Source organism: Gobius niger (assembly GCF_951799975.1).
Source record: "Gobius niger genome assembly, chromosome: 9".
NCBI classification, from domain to species: domain Eukaryota; kingdom Metazoa; phylum Chordata; class Actinopteri; order Gobiiformes; family Gobiidae; genus Gobius; species Gobius niger.
The window spans coordinates 37,376,364-37,393,502 of record NC_136860.1 but is presented as its reverse complement, the minus strand read 5'-3'; the positions used below and the strand labels follow the sequence as shown (position 1 = coordinate 37,393,502).

Genomic DNA, 17,139 nt, shown 5'->3' with positions numbered 1-17,139 from the left:
GAAAAAGTAATGAAAAAAAGTGACCAAAAAATAATTAAAAAATGACAAAAAAGTGCTGAAAAAGTGACTGTGGTAACGATAGCAGCCGTCAAAATGCTGAATTTTGGACTGTTGGTTTCTGGTTGATATTTCAAGCCTAGCCGGACCGATTCATTTAAAACAAAAACTGTCCCAAAGTTCAAGTCTCATCACTGTCTCATAAACACGTCCAAAAGTGGAGGCGAAATTCACAATGATGTGTTAGATGTTGGTAAGTTTGTGAATCCAATCATAACGATCAGGGAAAACAAAACTCTTTCCAAAGCTGTGACTCCCACATTAACCCCCCCAGGCTCCGTCAGGAATCACGACGTGACGTTATATCGTGAACGCAGCCTATGAATGAGCCCAGACCAGCCTTTGCTCCGCCGCCCGTGGACACGTGACCCTGACAGGATTCACACCCTGAGGAGAAACGCCTCGCCCCCTCTCCCTCCCTCGCCCTCTCCTTCGCCCCCCTCCCTCAGTCGTTGTAGTGCATGATGGACTCCACGTAGTTCCCGGGGAAGAGTCCGGTGGTGGCGTTCATGACCCCCTCGTACCACCCGTCCTCGTTCTTCTTGATGACGTAGATGATGGCCCCCTCCTGGAACGACAGCTCGTCCTCCTTGTCCGCCGTGTAGTCGTAGATGGCCACCACTAGGGGGCGACACACACACACAGATCAGCCCACACTGCTCAGTCGGGTCAGGGTTCTCTGGCTCCGTACCTCTCTCCAGGTAGGTCCTCGGGGCCCAGGCCGGCTCCTCCTCCGTGTAGGGGTCGGCGTACTCGGTTTCTGGCTCGGGTTTGTCCAGCAGAGGGAGCTGTGGAGAGACCAGGGACTCTTCTGATTGGCTCTGAGGCGGAGGGGGAGGAGCTCCATCTGAGACTGGGAGGGAAGAATCAGAAATACAGTGTTTTTAGTGTTAACTTTGTGTCTTATCCGGAGCAGTTCACACCATTAACGTGGAAACAGGTCGAAACAGTTCTGTGTGAACCCATCATGAACCTCTCCAGCTCTACAGCCCCCCCTCTGGGACCACAATGACCCACCATGACCCTCTCCAGCCCTACAGCCCCCCCTCTGGGACCACAATGACCCACCATGACCCTCTCCAGCTCTACAGCCCCCCCTCTGGGACCACAATGACCCACCATGACCCTCTCCAGCTCTACAGCCCCCCCTCTGGGACCACAATGACCCACCATGACCCTCTCCAGCTCTACAGCCCCCCCTCTGGGACCACAATGACCCACCATGACCCTCTCCAGCTCTACAGCCCCCCCTCTGGGACCACAATGACCCACCATGACCCTCTCCAGCCCTACAGCCCCCCCTCTGGGACCACAATGACCCACCATGACCCTCTCCAGCCCTACAGCCCCCCCTCTGGGACCACAATGAATACAAATATGTTCCTGGCAGTTGGGCACAAGGGGGCGCCCTTCCAACCCTCTCAGTGTAAATGTGAGTTGACTTTCTTCAGAGAGAGACTTTAGGTCAAACCAGTGATATTTTTGTGACTAAAATTGGACTAAAACTAAATGAAAAGTTTCTCATGAGACTAAAACTGTGACTAAAATGTCCAGATATTTGAGTCGACTAAAATCAGACTAAATAAAAATGAAAAGGAGAGACTAAAATCATCCAAACTTGTATTGAGCGTCTGAAAGAGCCTCAGATCATGTTTAAAGGATCAGCTCTGAGCTTTGTTCATGTGGAGCAGAAACATGAAGCAGAGGAACAACATTAAACATGATTAGAATCAATATTATCAATGCAAAGTCCACTAAATTAGTCTGAAATTTACTTGCAATTTTAGTCGACTAAAACTAAAATAAAATATGTTGTCAAAATGAACACTGGGTCAGACACAGTGACAGTAACATGAGGCTAAACACACTGAGCTCTTTGTTTCCAGTAAAAAGGCTGAGGCCTCATTGCTCTTCAGTCACAGACTGAGAAGTGAAGAAGGAAGTCATGGAGCTTCTGCTTTAGACAGAACTTCAGACTCTGCTGCAGGTAAGAGTCAGATCATATTCTGAAGCTCAAATATGTAGTAAAAACAACAAATAAAGTAGAAATTACAGATACAAAAACAAACACGTGATTGATGCTTATGAAGGTTGAAGAAATATCTACATATATGATCTGCTGTAGGTCATGTGTGTCCCAGTTCCTCTGAGTCGTGGTGGGTCCACAGGCATCACTCTTACAATCGTACACATAAACGCTGCCTCCGTCTGTGGACTGATCTGTGAAGTGATGGATGTCCTGGCGTTGGTAAAAGCACTCACTTGTTTCCTGAACGCGAGCGACGAAGCCCATGAGTGGGAGCTGAGGCGTGAACTGCAGCAGAGCCGGGGGAGGAGGAGACGCTGGAGACAGAAATAAACTCAGAATCAAACCGTTAGGAAAGAGCTCAGATGCTGAAAACCATGACGTTTAGGAGACATTTGTTCTACAGAAAGACTTGGACTCCACAGAGGTTCATAATCGCCTTGTTGCGCGGTGCGGCTATGCTAGCTCCTCTGACCTGAAGGTGTGAGCGCCTGGACTTCCTGTCTGTTTTCTTTTCCTGCAATAATAATCATATTTTCTATAGATTATGTTGTGGGCGGTGAGTTCCCGGTAGACGATCATTTACTGTGTTCAAATCATGAAGTTCAGATCAAAGACGCCTGTGATCATGAAGGATCGAGAGTTTGTCTTGAAGCTAAAGGCTAACATGCTATAAAAGAATATATATAAAGGCACTATTTCAAGTTGTGTAATGCATTAACCCCTTAACTTCCACCTGAACTGAGCACATTTTCTCGACGAAAACAATGATGGAAATGTGGCAAAAATGTGACAAAAATGTCACAAGAAAATGACAAAAAAATGACAAAAAAATGACAAAAAAAATGACAAAAATGTGACAAAAATGTGACAAAAAAATGACAAAAATGTGACAAAAAAATGACAAAAATGTGACAAAAAAATTACAAAAAAATTACAAAAAAATGACAAAAATGTGACAAAAAAATGACAAAAAAATGACAAAAATGTGACAAAAAAATGACAAAAATGTGACAAAAAAATGACAAAAAAATGACAAAAAAATGACAAAAAATGACAAAAAATGACAAAAATGTGACAGAAAATGTGACAAAAAAGTGACAAAAAAGTGACAAAAAAATGACAAAAAAATGACAAAAAATGACCAAAAAATGACCAAAAAATGTGACAAAAAAATGACAAAAATGACAAAAAATGACCAAAAAATGACCAAAAAATGACCAAAAAATGACAAAAATGTGACAAAAATGTGACAAAAAATGACAAAAAAATGACCAAAAAATGACAAAAAAATGACAAAAAAATGACAAAAATGACAAAAAATGACCAAAAAAAGAAAAAAAAATGACAAAAAAATGACAAAAAAATGACCAAAAAAAGAAAAAAAAATGACAAAAATTTGACAAAAACATGACAAAAAATTGACCAAAAAATGACAAAAAAAAGAAAAAAAAAGGACAAAAATGTGACATAAAAGTGACAAAAAAGTGACAAAAAAATGAAAAAAAAATGACCAAAAAATGACCAAAAAATGACCAAAAAATGTGACAAAAAATGACAAAAAATGACAAAAAAATGACAAAAAAATGACCAGAAAATGACAAAAAAATGGACAAAAATGTGATAAAAATTTGACAAAAAAATGACAAAAAAATGACAAAAAAATGACCAAAAAATGACCAAAAAATGACCAGAAAATGACAAAAAATTGACAAAAATGTGATAAAAATTTGTTGGGCGCTATACAAATAAAATTTGATTTTATTTGATTGATTGATTGAAAAAATGACAAAAAAATGACCAAAAAATGACAAAAAAAAGAAAAAAAATGTGACAAAAATGTGATAAAAATTTGACAAAAAAAAGGAAAAACAATGTGACAAAAAAATGACAAAAAAATGACAAAAAAATGACAAAAATGTGACAAAAATGTGACAAAAAAATGACAAAAAATGACAAAAAAAAGAAAAAAAATGTGACAAAAATGTGATAAAAATTTGACAAAAAAAAGGAAAAACAATGTGACAAAAAAATGACAAAAAAATGACAAAAAAGTGACAAAAAAGTGACAAAAAATGACCAAAAAATGACCAAAAAATGACCAGAAAATGACAAAAAATTGACAAAAATGTGATAAAAATTTGACAAAAAAATGACAAAAAAATGACAAAGAAATGACAAAAAATGACAAAAAATGACAAAAAAATGACCAAAAAATGACCAAAAAATGACCAAAAAATGACCAGAAAATGACAAAAAATTGACAAAAATGTGATAAAAATTTGACAAAAAAATGACAAAAAAAGAAAAAAAATGTGACAAAAATGTGATAAAAATTTGACAAAAAAAAGGAAAAAAAAAGGAACCAAAAAATGACAAAAAAGTGACAAAAATGAAAAAAAAATGTGATGACGTGAGGAAAAAAGCTCCTCTCGGTTCAGGCTGGAGTTAAGAGGTTAAATTAGCTTCAAGACAAACTCCCTGATCCTCACAAACACAAACGTCTCTATGGAAATATTTCTACAGGAACTCCCTGGTCTGAGCTCATCTTAATGAACACGAACAGGAAGTGCCAGCGCCCACAGCTTCAGCTCAGAGGAACTAGCGTAGCCACATTGTGCAACAGGCCGACTCCTCCTCACCTGGGCTGTGGTTGTAGTACGTCCCCCCGTTGACCGCGCTCTGGGCTGGGATTGGCTGTCTGGCGGTGGGGGAGGGGCTAGCCCTGCCGGGAGGCGTCGTGATGGGCTGCCCGGTGACGGAGGGCGGGCGGCGGTAGGGCAGGGACCCGCCCACCTGAGGGGCCTGGTGCCGCGGCTGAGGGCGGTTCATGCTGAAGAACTGAGGCACGATCGCTCCTGAAACACAACGGGGAAAAACCACAACGTCAGGCACTTTCCAGGCTTTTATTTAACCTTATATCACAAAACAAACATCATTAGGTTCGAGGGGGAAGTCATGGCTGATTTACAGACTCCGCCTCCCCAGCTCTGATGAAGCATGTTCCTAACTCCCATGCTTTTTAATGGTCAGTGCTGGATCGTCTGCTCCGGAGGGACGGTCTGCTGTGAGTTTGTATAGATCTATGAGTTGGTTTGTCTAAAAATACAAATAATCCTAATCCTTAAGGTTTAACCCCTTAACTCCCACCTGAACCGAGCACATTGTCTCCAGTTTGGCTTTACCCCAATCCAAAGCTTCTGGAAAAAAGGTGTGAAAATAGCGACAAAACTGAGACGAAAACAGTGATGGAAATGTGACAAAAAAGTGATGAAAAATTGATGAAAAAATGACAAAAAATTGATAAATAATTGACAAAAAAATTTCAAAAAAATGACGAAAAATTTCAAAAATGTGACAAAAAAATGACAAAAAATTACGAAAAAATTACGAAAAAATTACGAAAAAATGACAAAAAATGACAAAAAAATATTTTAAAAATGGCAAAAATGTGACAAAAAATGACGAAAAAATAACAAAAAAAGAACAAAAAATGACGAAAAAAGAACAAAAAAATGACAAAAAATGACGAACAAATGACGAAAAAATGACAAAAAAAAATGACAAAAAAAAATGACAAAAAAAAATGACAAAAAATGTGAAAAAAAATGACGAAAAAAATATTTAAAAAATGGCAAAAATGTGACAAAAAAATGACGAAAAAAGAACAAAAAAATGACGAAAAAATGATGAAAAAATAACAAAAAAATGACAAAAATGACGAAAAAATGACGAAAAAATAACAAAAAAAATGACAAAAAAAATGACAAAAATGACGAAAAAATGACGAAAAAATGACAAAAAAAATGACAAAAATGACGAAAAAATGACGAAAAATGACAAAAAAAATGATGAAAAAATGACGAAAAAATGACGAAAAAATGACGAAAAAATGACGAAAAAATGACAAAAAATGTGACAAAAAAAGGACGAAAAATGGATTCAAAAAGTGACAAAAAATGTACGAAAAAATGACAAAAAAGTGACATAAATGAGTTGAATCCCCAACAAGAAAATGTTGGGAAAAAAAAGTGATGACGTGAGGAAAAAGCTCCTCTCGGGAGTTAAGAGGTTAAACATCTCCCTGGCCCTAACCTTCATTTGTGTCATGATATCTCACGTTTTCACAGCAGACTGTCCCTCCGGAGCAGAACATCTCGCACTAACCCTTTTCAATGGGGGCCTAGTGGTGATATGGAGGTACTACAGCAATGGCGGCCCCCAGTGTCACGGTCATAAAGCAGAGCAGCCAGCGGGCATTGGGTCAGACCCGTGTTAGCCGCGGCTGTCGCTACAAACAGCGAGTGGCAAGTGGCAGACGTAGTTTTTACTCTGACAGTTCAGTTTTGTTTCCACCGTCGCCTGCAGAGATAATCGCTTTGTTGAGCATTCGAACTTCTGATGAAAAGCTGATGAAGCCGGGTTTGTTGGAGAGGAGTCCTGATCGCCACGGCAACCTGAGAGGAGTGCCATGAGAAGGTGAGGAAAAACGGAGGAGGCGGAGCTACGCCGTTTTTCCTTGGTTTTTGTCTCAGTTTTGTAGTTACTGCAAATTAAATGATGGAGAATAAGTTCAAATCTGCTTTTAACTCAATTTTGACAAAATATGCGTTTTTCCTTGAAGTGTCGCTTAACAACAAAGCACCTCAATGATGAAACACTAGGTTCTGAAGGATGTTACTCATGTTTGTGAGTCTGTATCAACACATTAAGGCTGTTTCCGAATGTCCACCCTCGTCCCTGACCCCTCATTCACTACACAGGCCCGCACTACAGTCACTATATAGTCACTATATAGTCACCAGGGAATAGTGTGGACATTCGGACACAGCCTAAGTTTGACCAATATCGTCAATATCGTTGTTGTTGTTGTTGTTGTTGTTGTTGTTGTTGTTGTTGTTGTTGTTGTTGTTGTTGTTGTTGTTGTTGTTGTTGTTGTTGTTGTTGTTGTTGTCCAATCAAATGACTTTGGAGGCGCTGAGATCACAGCTGAAACCCGGAGGAGACTGGGCTTTTTCCGTCGCAGCTCTGAGACTCTGTTCTTCTCTCTCTCAGCACAAATGAACTAAGGTCACATGACTGTCTCATAAAGGCGTCAAAGAGTGGAGACAACATTCAAAATGATGCAAAGACAAATGTGGCAGGTTTGTGAATCCAGTCACTCCCAAACAATGATCAACATTCTGACATTTCTTTCCAAAACTGTGTGAGTTGCGTCGACCCCAGGCTTTCACTGAAAACACGGCATGACTTTAATCGTGAACACAGCCCACACCGCGTTCCAAAGGATTATGCAGAAGATTTTCTGAATTGTCAACTCAAATGAGAGTCAACGTAATTTGTCTTTAACTGGTCGAGGATCATTTAAAAGTGGCTGAAAAAACCTGCAGTGAAAACAGGATTTTTTTCAAAAATAAATATAGTAAAAACCTCAAAATCCACTGTTCCAAATTATTCTGCAGCTCATCGTTTCAATGCATTTTAAAGCTTGTAATTAACTGAAAATGGTCATTTGTTGTATTTGTAGCATTAGGAGGTCATATTTACTGAAATCAGAAGATATTTCAATCAAAAACATCTTAACAGGTCGAGTTATATTTGACCATAGGAGCCCTTCAACATTCTTAAATCCATTAAACTTGTGAGTTTTTGGACAGTTTCTGCTTGGATTTGTTTGCAGGATGTTACACTGCAAAAAGTAATTAACTACACTAGTATAAACATCTCAGTTTGAGCGCAATAATCCACATGTTAGTTGTTTTGACTGGTTAAGAAGTTGTTGGTCATTTGTCCTGGATTATTTCACTTGTTCTGAGATGTTTCTGACTCGTTTCGATACTTTTCGTCCTTATTTCAGGTCATTTTCTTTGCCAATGGGGAAAGAAAATTGGTCTTATCTCATTGGCAATTTTACTTTCTTATTTCAAGCGAGATTTACCCTAGAACTGGTCTGAAATGTCCTCAAACAAGCAAAGCAAACTCGGTCCGATCAGGAAAAGTGTCTGAATGAGTGAAAACCGCTCAAAACAAGAAACATTTCCTCAATGACAAAAAATATGACAAAAAAATGACATAAAATTGATTAAAAAATGACAAAAATGTGACAAAAAATTGATAAAAAATGGACGAAAAAATGACAAAAAACAAAACAAAAAATGACAAAAATTTGATTAAAAAATGGACGAAAAAATGACGAAAAACTGACAAAAAAAATACAAAAAAATGACAAAAATTTGATGAAACTTTGACAAAAAAAATACAAAAAATGACAAAAAACAAAACAAAAAATGACAAAAAATTGATTAAAAAATGACGAAAAAATGACGAAAAAATGACAAAAAACTGACAAAAAAATACAAAAAATGACAAAAAAATGACAAAAATTTGATGAAAATTTGACAAAAAAAAGGACAAAAAAAAATACAAAAAAATGACCAAAAGTTAAGAAGTTGTTGGGCATTTGTCCCAGATTATTTCACTTGTTCTGAGATGTTTCTGACTCGTTTCGATACGTTTCGTCCTTATTTCAGGTCATTTTCTTTGCCAATGGGGAAAGAAAATTGGTCTCATCTCATTGGCAATTTGACTTTCTTATTTCAAGCGAGATTTACCCTAGAACTGGTCTGAAATGTCCTCAAACAAGCAAAGCAAACTCGGTCCGATCAGGAAAAGTGTCTAAATGAGTGAAAACCGCTCAAAACAAGAAACATTTCCTCAATGACAAAAATATGAAAAAAAAATGACAAAAAATTGATTAAAAAATGACAAAAAATGACAAAAAAAATACAAAAAAATGACAAAAATGTGACAAAAAATTGATAAAAAATGGACGAAAAAATGACAAAAAACAAAACAAAAAATGAAAAAAAAATGACAAAAATTTGATTAAAAAATGACGAAAAAATGACGAAAAACTGACAAAAAAATACAAAAAAATGACAAAAATTTGATGAAAATTTGACAAAAAAAATACAAAAATATGACAAAAAATTGATTAAAAAATGACGAAAAAATGACGAAAAAATGACAAAAAAATGACAAAAATTTGATGAAAATTTGACAAAAAAAAGGACAAAAAATTGACAAAAAAAAATACAAAAAAATGACCAAAAGTTAAGTTGTTCTTGGGCATTTGTCCTGGATTATTTCACTTGTTCTGAGATGTTTCTGACTCGTTTCGATACATTTCGTCCTTATTTCAGGTCATTTTCTTTGCCAACGGGGAAAGAAAATTGGTCTTTTCTCATTGGCAATTTTACTTTCTTATTTCAAGCGAGATTTACCCTAGAACTGGTCTGAAATGTCCTCAAACAAGCAAAGCAAACTCGGTCCGATCAGGAAAAGTGTCTGAATGAGTGAAAACCGACAAAAACAAGAAACATTTCCTCAATGACAAAAAATATGACAAAAAAATGACATAAAATTGATTAAAAAATGACAAAAAATGACAAAAATGTGACAAAAAATTGATAAAAAATGGACGAAAAAAAAGACAAAAAAATGAAAAAAAAAATGACAAAAATTTGATTAAAAAATGACGGAAAAAAAATATTTAAAAAAATGACAAAAATTTGATTAAAAAATGGACGAAAAAATGACGAAAAAATGACAAAAAAAATACAAAAAAATGACAAAAATTTGATGAAAATTTGACAAAAAAAATACAAAAAATGACAAAAATATGACAAAAAATTGATTAAAAAATGACGAAAAAATGACGAAAAAGGTCTCTGAGATTAATGTCAGTGATTCAAAGAGCCTCAGCTCCTCTTCAGTATATTTTCCGAGCACTCACCTTCGCTGGGAGACGGCGAGGACACGAAGGAGAGCGTGGGCGGGGGGGCGGGGGAGAGCAGGGGGGAGCGGTCCGGGGCGGGCTGGGGGTCGGACTGTGCCCAGGATGGAGAGGGGGAGCCGGGGTGAGGGGCGAGGGCGGCGGCGGCGGCGGCGCAGAGGGCTGGAGGCGCCGGGGGGTTGGACAGGGTCGTGGTGGAGGAGGAGGACGAGGCGGACGGGGAGGGGGAGGAGTTCGGGGCGGTGGAGGGAGACGAGCTGTGTCCCCCCGCACTCGGTGAGACTTCAGGAGACAGAGGTCAGAGGTCAGAGGTCAGAGGTCAGAGGGCGAGGACGCTTTCACATGCAGGACATAGAACAAGAGCAGTGACCAGGGCTGGGACTGTTACATATGTTTTATACACAGAGCTGTGGGAGGATGTGTTAGTTAGGGGGCGCTGAGGGACAAATCTACCCCCAAAATACTTTCTCTGCATAAATCCTGTTTATTAACCTCTTAACTCCCGCCTGAACCGAGAGCATTTTCTCCAGTTCAGCTTTACCCAAATCCTGTAGGCCAGTGTAACGCCTCATCTGAAAGACCTACAAAACTAAATGGATCTTTTTCCTCACGGCAGATTTTTTTTCATCACTTTTTTGTCGGGCAGTCGACTCATTTTTGTCACTTTTTCATGACTTTTTTGTCATTTTTCGTCAAATTTGTCTCAATTTTTTAGCATTTTTTGTAATTTTTTTGTCAAATTCTTATCACTTTTTTGTCAAATTTTTCTCAATTTTTTCAAAAAAAATTCTCAATTTTTTTTTAAATTTTTCTCATTTTTTGTCAAATTTTCGTGAATTTTTTGTCACTTTTTTGTCAAATTTTTCTCGATTTTTTTTCAATTTTTTCTCAATTTTTGTCATTTTTTTGTAAATTTTTTGTCAAATTATTCTCATTTTTTTGTCAAATTCTTATCACATTTTCGTCCATTTTTTCCTCAATTTTTCGTCAAATTTTTGTAAATTTTCTGTCACTTTTTCGTCAAATTTTTCTCACTTTTGTCACATTTTCATCCTTGTTTTCGTCTCAGTTTTGTTGCTATTTTCACACCTTTTCCCCAGAAGCTTTTGGATTGGGGTAAAGCTGGAGAAAATGTGCTCAGTTCAGGTGGGAGTTAAGGGGTTAATATCGCCTGCAGTTCACAAACTATCCACCAGGGGGGGCTGCAGCGCCCTCAGCACCCTGGGTTCCCACGGCCTTGTTTATACGACACTTATATGACACTTTAACGACACTTTTTTCGATACTGATGCCAGAATATTTGTCATATAGAATCATAAAACACAGTAATAATGTGAATTTATTCCTTTTCCTTCCATTTATTTCAACCAAGAAAGAAACTAAGCCACAAAAGGGCGAAAAAACACTGTCCAGGTTTATTTTATTTTATTTTTTTCATTTTTTTCTTCTTACATTTTTTTCCCAAAAAATTCAGATATTTTCCAAATCTTTTCCCTTTATTTGTTTTTGTTTTTTTTTAACGATTTTTTCACAAAATTTTCCCCAAATTTTACACTTACACCAGAATTTTCTTTGTGTTTTCCCCCAAAATGTGTATTTCTTGTGCGTGAGACTTAAACGGGCGTAAACCACAGGATAATTAAAGGGATAGTTCAGGATTTTTGATGTAGGGCCTCATTTCCTCGTTATCCAGAGTGTTGTTGATTGCTGGAGATTTTTGCATTTGTTTATGCAGGCTACTAGTTACCATAGACATGCACTAGCCTAGCACTAGCTTAGCACTAGCCTAGCATCACTAAACTCTTCAACTATAAAGACTGCAGGAATTAAAAATCAATCAATCCAGGAATCAACAGCACTCTGGATAACGAGGAACTGAGATCCCGAACTGTCCCTTTAAGCGTGTGCAGTACGTGTTACCTGGGAAAGTGAAGTGTCCCTTTAAGCGTGTGCAGTGCGTGTTACCTGGGAAAGTGAAGTGTCCCTTTAAGCGTGTGCAGTGCGTGTTACCTGGGAAAGTGAAGTGTCCCTTTAAGCGTGTGCAGTGCGTGTTACCTGGGAAAGTGAAGTGTTCCTTTAAGCGTGTGCAGTGCGTGTTACCTGGGAAAGTGAAGTGTCCCTTTAAGCGTGTGCAGTGCGTGTTACCTGGGAAAGTGAAGTGTCCCTTTAAGCGTGTGCAGTGCGTGTTACCTGGGAAAGTGAAGTGTCCCTTTAAGCGTGTGCAGTGCGTGTTACCTGGGAAAGTGAAGTGTCCCTTTAAGCGTGTGCAGTGCGTGTTACCTGGGAAAGTGCAGGGCGGGGAGGGCGTGGGCACAGCCATGGGCACACACCCGCTGCCGCTATTCTCTCGGCTGCTGCGCCCGGAGCTGGGCACGCTGCCCACGCTGCTGCCGCTGAAACACACACGCAAACACGCCGTTAAACACGGAACACGCCATCACAAGGACACGTGTCAACAAAACAAAACACGGAAACAGAACAGATTCAGAGGCGGTTTACTCAAACATGCATGAATCAAACACAAAGCATGTTTTTGATGAAAGGTCTTTAAAACAGAACATGACACTTTGAACGAGATCATGAGCTGCAGAAATGATTTAAAGAGTTAGTTCGTCAAAGCTGAAATGAGAAAAGCAGGTTATATTTGACCAGCGGTGATGAAGAGAAGTGTTTTCATGAGGACCCGCATCGCTGGATGAAGCAAATGGAAGTTTGAAAAGGTGAATGTTTGTGGATATCTCAAGATCCAGAGCCAGAGGAGACGCCATGTTCAGCCGGAGAAGCAAAAACAGAGGTGGGTTTGAGCTTCAGTTTGAATGTCTTTGAAGGAACTTTATGGCTTTTGTTTCTGTGTGGAGTTTACAGTCTCTCCTCGTGTCTGCGTAGGTTTCCTCCAGTTTCCCCAACATTAAAAATGCCCCGGCGGCATCGAGGACAAAGGGTCAAATGCAGAGAATTTCCCCATGTTTATTCTTGGCATTTCCTCAATGAGCTTCATCAGGTCCTTGTCTTATTTAACGCGTGTGAAGTGAAAACCATTTCTGTGACGACAAGAGAAAATGTGAAAAGTGCAACAAAGCAAAACGCGGCTAATTTGGAGAATCTATTTCACTGTTCTTGTTTAAACATACTTCCATATAATAATATATAATGTGTAAATAAAGACTAAGTGGTGAGCACTCGCTCGATCACAGGAGCTCATCGAGATCTGTGGGTCAGAGAGTCTGACATAAAGAAGGATCGAGGCTACTCCGTATTCCTTTGGTAGTTTTATTTTTAAAAACGCCAACGCATTTCGACTCCTCTGAGTCTTGATCAGGACATGAGCTCATGAAGACTTAGAGTCCAAACGCGTTGGTGTTTTTTTAATGTGCACCTATTTTAGACCTTAGAGGAAGCTGTGGGAGGCTCATTTTAAAGCTCTGACTGAGCTCTTTAGATTCTGGAGAAATCAGTTAGTGCGACGAGGACTTTTACTAAGAACAATCTGCTCTTCCCACCTCTGTTTACAAATGCTTTAGATGAAAGAAGCAAATCATCACTAATGACAATGTTGGACAAAGTAAAAGCGAGTGAAAGTGGTCAAGGCGTCTCCGGCAGAGGGCGGCGGTCGATGGTGGTCGAAGGCGGTCGAAGGCGGTCGATGGCGGCCGGTCGTACGATGGCGGTCGGTCGTACGATGGCGGTCGATGGCGGTCGATGGCGGTCGGTGGCGGTCGATGGCGGTCGGTGGCGGGCGATGGCGGGCGGTACCTGTTGGTCCTCGGGCGCTGGCTCAGCGTGGCCGTTCGCACCGGGCTGGTCAGGTCTCCGCCGTTGGGGTTGGTTCTACTGGGACTGGTCAGATAATCGTTAGGCACCACCGGGGGGCGCACCGGCTCCAGCGTCCTGTAGGGGGAGCTCTTCCTGTGTGTGAGTATACATGCGTTTCCAATGACAACACAGTTTGTCAACAGAGTCTCAGTCTGAGTCAGTGTTTAAGCTGCTCAAGACGCTAGCATGCTACCGGTTAGCAGCTGTCATCAACCAACTGTCACTGTCTTCAACACGGTAAACACACGTTTGTCTCACACGTATGAACACGGGAAACACGACAGCACCAGCTCGGACCTCACACATGCTGTAGCCAAGGCCAGATGTTTGTGGTTCAGGGCTGTCTCCTGGTCAGAGCTGAGCTGTTGAAGCTAAATGCTAACCGGTAGCATGCTAACATCTGAAACACTGACTTGCTCTGGGGCCGTGTTCTTACTGTTCCTGAGCAATGATTACGAGTAAATAAATATCAGTTGATCCTTTACATCCTGAGGAGAGATATTGTTACATGTTGTAGTACTGCATAGTTGTACTTCGGTATTCAAAATGGCCGCCTATCAACAAAAGTAACACGACTGAAAGGCTTGTACAGGCTCTTCAAATAAAGCTTTTCATCATCATTTTAGTCAAAGTAACATTAGAAACTAAATCAGAATCAGAGCCGTGGGAAGATGTTTTAGTTAGGGGGCGCTGAGGGACAGAATTTACCCCCAAAATACTTTTCCTGTGCATAAATCCTATTTATTAACCTCTTAACTCCCGCCTGAACCGAGAGCATTTTCTCCAGTTCAGCTTTACCCAAATCCTGTAGGCCAGAGTAACGCCTCATTTGAAAGACCTACAAAACTAAATGGATCTTTTTCCTCACGGCAGATTTTTTTTCATCACTTTTTTTGTCGGGCAGTCGTCTCATTTCCTCGCGTCAGATAATTTTTCACAATTTTTTTGTCAAATTTTTCTCATTTTTTCTCAATTTTTTGTCAATTTTTCGTCATTTTTTTTTACATTTTTTGTCACTTTTTCATCAATTTATTCACATTTTTTTGTCAAATTCTTATCACTTTTTCGTCCATTTTTTCCTCAATTTTTCGTCAAATTTTTCTCATTTTTTTGGTCAAATTTTTTTACATTTTCTGTCACTTTTTCGTCAATGTTTTCTCACTTTTTTTTTCACATTTCCATCATTGTTTTCGTCTCAGTTTTGTTGCTATTTTCACACCTTTTTCCCAGAAGCTTCTGGATTGGGGTAAAGCTGGAGAAAATGTGCTCGGTTCAGGTGGGAGTTAAGGGGTTAATATTGCCTGCAGTTCACAAACTATCCACCAGGGGGGGCTGCAGCGCCCTCAGCACCCTGGGTTCCCACGGCCTCGGGCTCATGTGCAGGTTTCTGTTCCACTTTTACACCGTGTCGTTTCATGTGGAATAACGAGAAGAGGCCGAGCAGCCGGCGGCTCAGCAGCTCCCGGTGAGAACAGGAGCCGAGCAGATGGACGAGAACGTGTTCATGCTCATCACGTTATGGAGGAAAGCTGCAGCAGAGCGGTCATCCTGGTCATCCTGGTTATCCTGGTTATCCTGGTTATCCTGCCCAATAGCACTCAGTGAGGAAAGATCAGCTGTTTTTAATGTTAGTCTAGTTAAAGTAATTATGAAAATGTCCTTTATTCAGTCTGAAATGAGTTGTCGTCAGTTTTACATTCATTTTGTGTCATGTTTGTGACAACAACACAGGTCAGTGCAGAAGGTTTGGGTCCTGAACTTGTTTATAGTTCTGTCAAATGGGAATTAAAAGGTTAAGAAGCGGGACATGTTTCCAGTGGATTTGATAAGAACAGGAGATGGATGCCAGAACACGCTCATTAAACATCATAACAGATCCTTTTCCCTGAAAAACTGAAAGGTCAAATCAGCACTGGTTTTGCTGTTAGACATATATCCTCAAATGATTTCAGGATGAAACAAAAAGGAAAATGCTACTGTTTTTAGCACCTTATTCAGTGTAAACCAGCCTGTAATCAGTGAAATCCATTCAATGATTCAAAATAAACTGTTAAGATACAAATTAACTTGATTATGTTTTTCTTCCCTGAAGTAGCTTGAGAGTCAATTGTTTTAGACACTGGGGGGTCCCGTGTTGGTTATGGCTGTTCAACTGCCTCCGACCCGTCAGACTCGGGGAGACTCCGGCAAAAAAACAAACAGAAAGTTGTTGTTTGTGCTCAGGAGAAGTTCATGTTTTTAGTCCTATCCTAGTTTTATTTGACTCATAGTTTTAGTCTAATTATATTCAGCAAAACTATGACTTTGACTAAAATCGTGATGATGAAATGCTTTGCTCGGGTTCAGCCTGTCTTTGCTGTCGGGCGAGTGTTTCGACTCTCCTGAATCTGAAACGACCCGTCCTTCAGCCTGAAACACTGGGGATAAAACACAGGGTGTGTTTTTGGCGACGGGACAGAAGCTGCAGATGTGGCAGAGACGCCGAGTGGGCGGCGGCGCTGACCTACATGTTCAACACGCCTCAGAACAGATGATGACGAGAGAGGGGGGGGGATAAAGAGGAAGAGGAGAGACTGCCAGTTTACATTTATAACACACTCCCCCCCAGGAGCCCACAGAGTCCACAACCCAGACCATCACATGGAAACATATAACACACTCCCCCCCCAGGAGCCCACAGAGTCCACAACCCAGACACATGGAAACATATAACACATACAATTTGTCAATTTTTTGTCATTTTTTTTGTCATGTTTTTGTTAATTTTTTGTCAATTTTTTGTTAATTTTTTTTCATGTTTTTTTCATGTTTTTGTTAACTTTTTGTCTTTTTTTTTTTCATTTTTTTTAATTTTTTAGTCATTTTTTAGTCATTTTTAGTCATTTTTTTGTTAACTTTTTGTCTATTTTTTTTCCATTTTATTTTTTTTTTCTTCATTTTTTTTCTTTTTTTTGCCTTTTTTTTCATTTTTTTTTATTTTTTTGTTAATTTTTTTTCATTTTTTTTTCATTTTTTTGGCCATTTTTTGTCATTTTTTTGTCATTTTTTTGTCATTTTTTTGTCATTTTTTGTCATTTTTTTGTTAACTTTTAGTCTATTTTTTTTGTCATTTTTTTTCCATTTTTTTAACTTTTTGTTAATTTTTGTTAATTTTTTGTTATTTTTTTGTTAATTTTATGTCAATTTTATGACGAAAACTTAAAAAAAATGTATAAAAAATGTGACAAAAAAATACAAAAACATGATGAAAAAGCGACAAAAACGTGAGGAGAAACATGTTGACAACAAAATCAAGGAAAGTGCTAAGGCCTTAGCTTTCAAATGAGGCGTTACACTGGCCTATAGGCTGTGAGCTCTCAGGTCAAGAAGCTTTTAGATTTGGGTAAAGAAGGTTTGCTTGGTCACGGTGGGGGTTAAGAGGTTAACAATACACAATGAAAAGAAGAAA

At 39.1% G+C, this 17,139-nt stretch overlaps 1 protein-coding gene across 1 annotated transcript; it reads right to left on the bottom strand.

Annotated features, from left to right (window-relative positions):
* Positions 1–499: 499 nt before the first annotated feature.
* LOC306967626 (abl interactor 2-like) lies at positions 500–15,247 on the bottom strand (the record flags this gene model as incomplete). Its single annotated transcript, XM_079562708.1, has 8 exons — positions 500–678; positions 749–910; positions 2,320–2,400; positions 4,726–4,941; positions 9,879–10,160; positions 12,159–12,271; positions 13,632–13,784; positions 15,207–15,247. The coding sequence occupies 8 exons, from the start codon at positions 15,245–15,247 to the stop codon at positions 503–505; spliced, it is 1,224 nt and encodes a 407-aa protein (XP_079418834.1). The 3' UTR covers positions 500–502.
* Between the last annotated feature and the right edge of the window lie 1,892 nt (positions 15,248–17,139).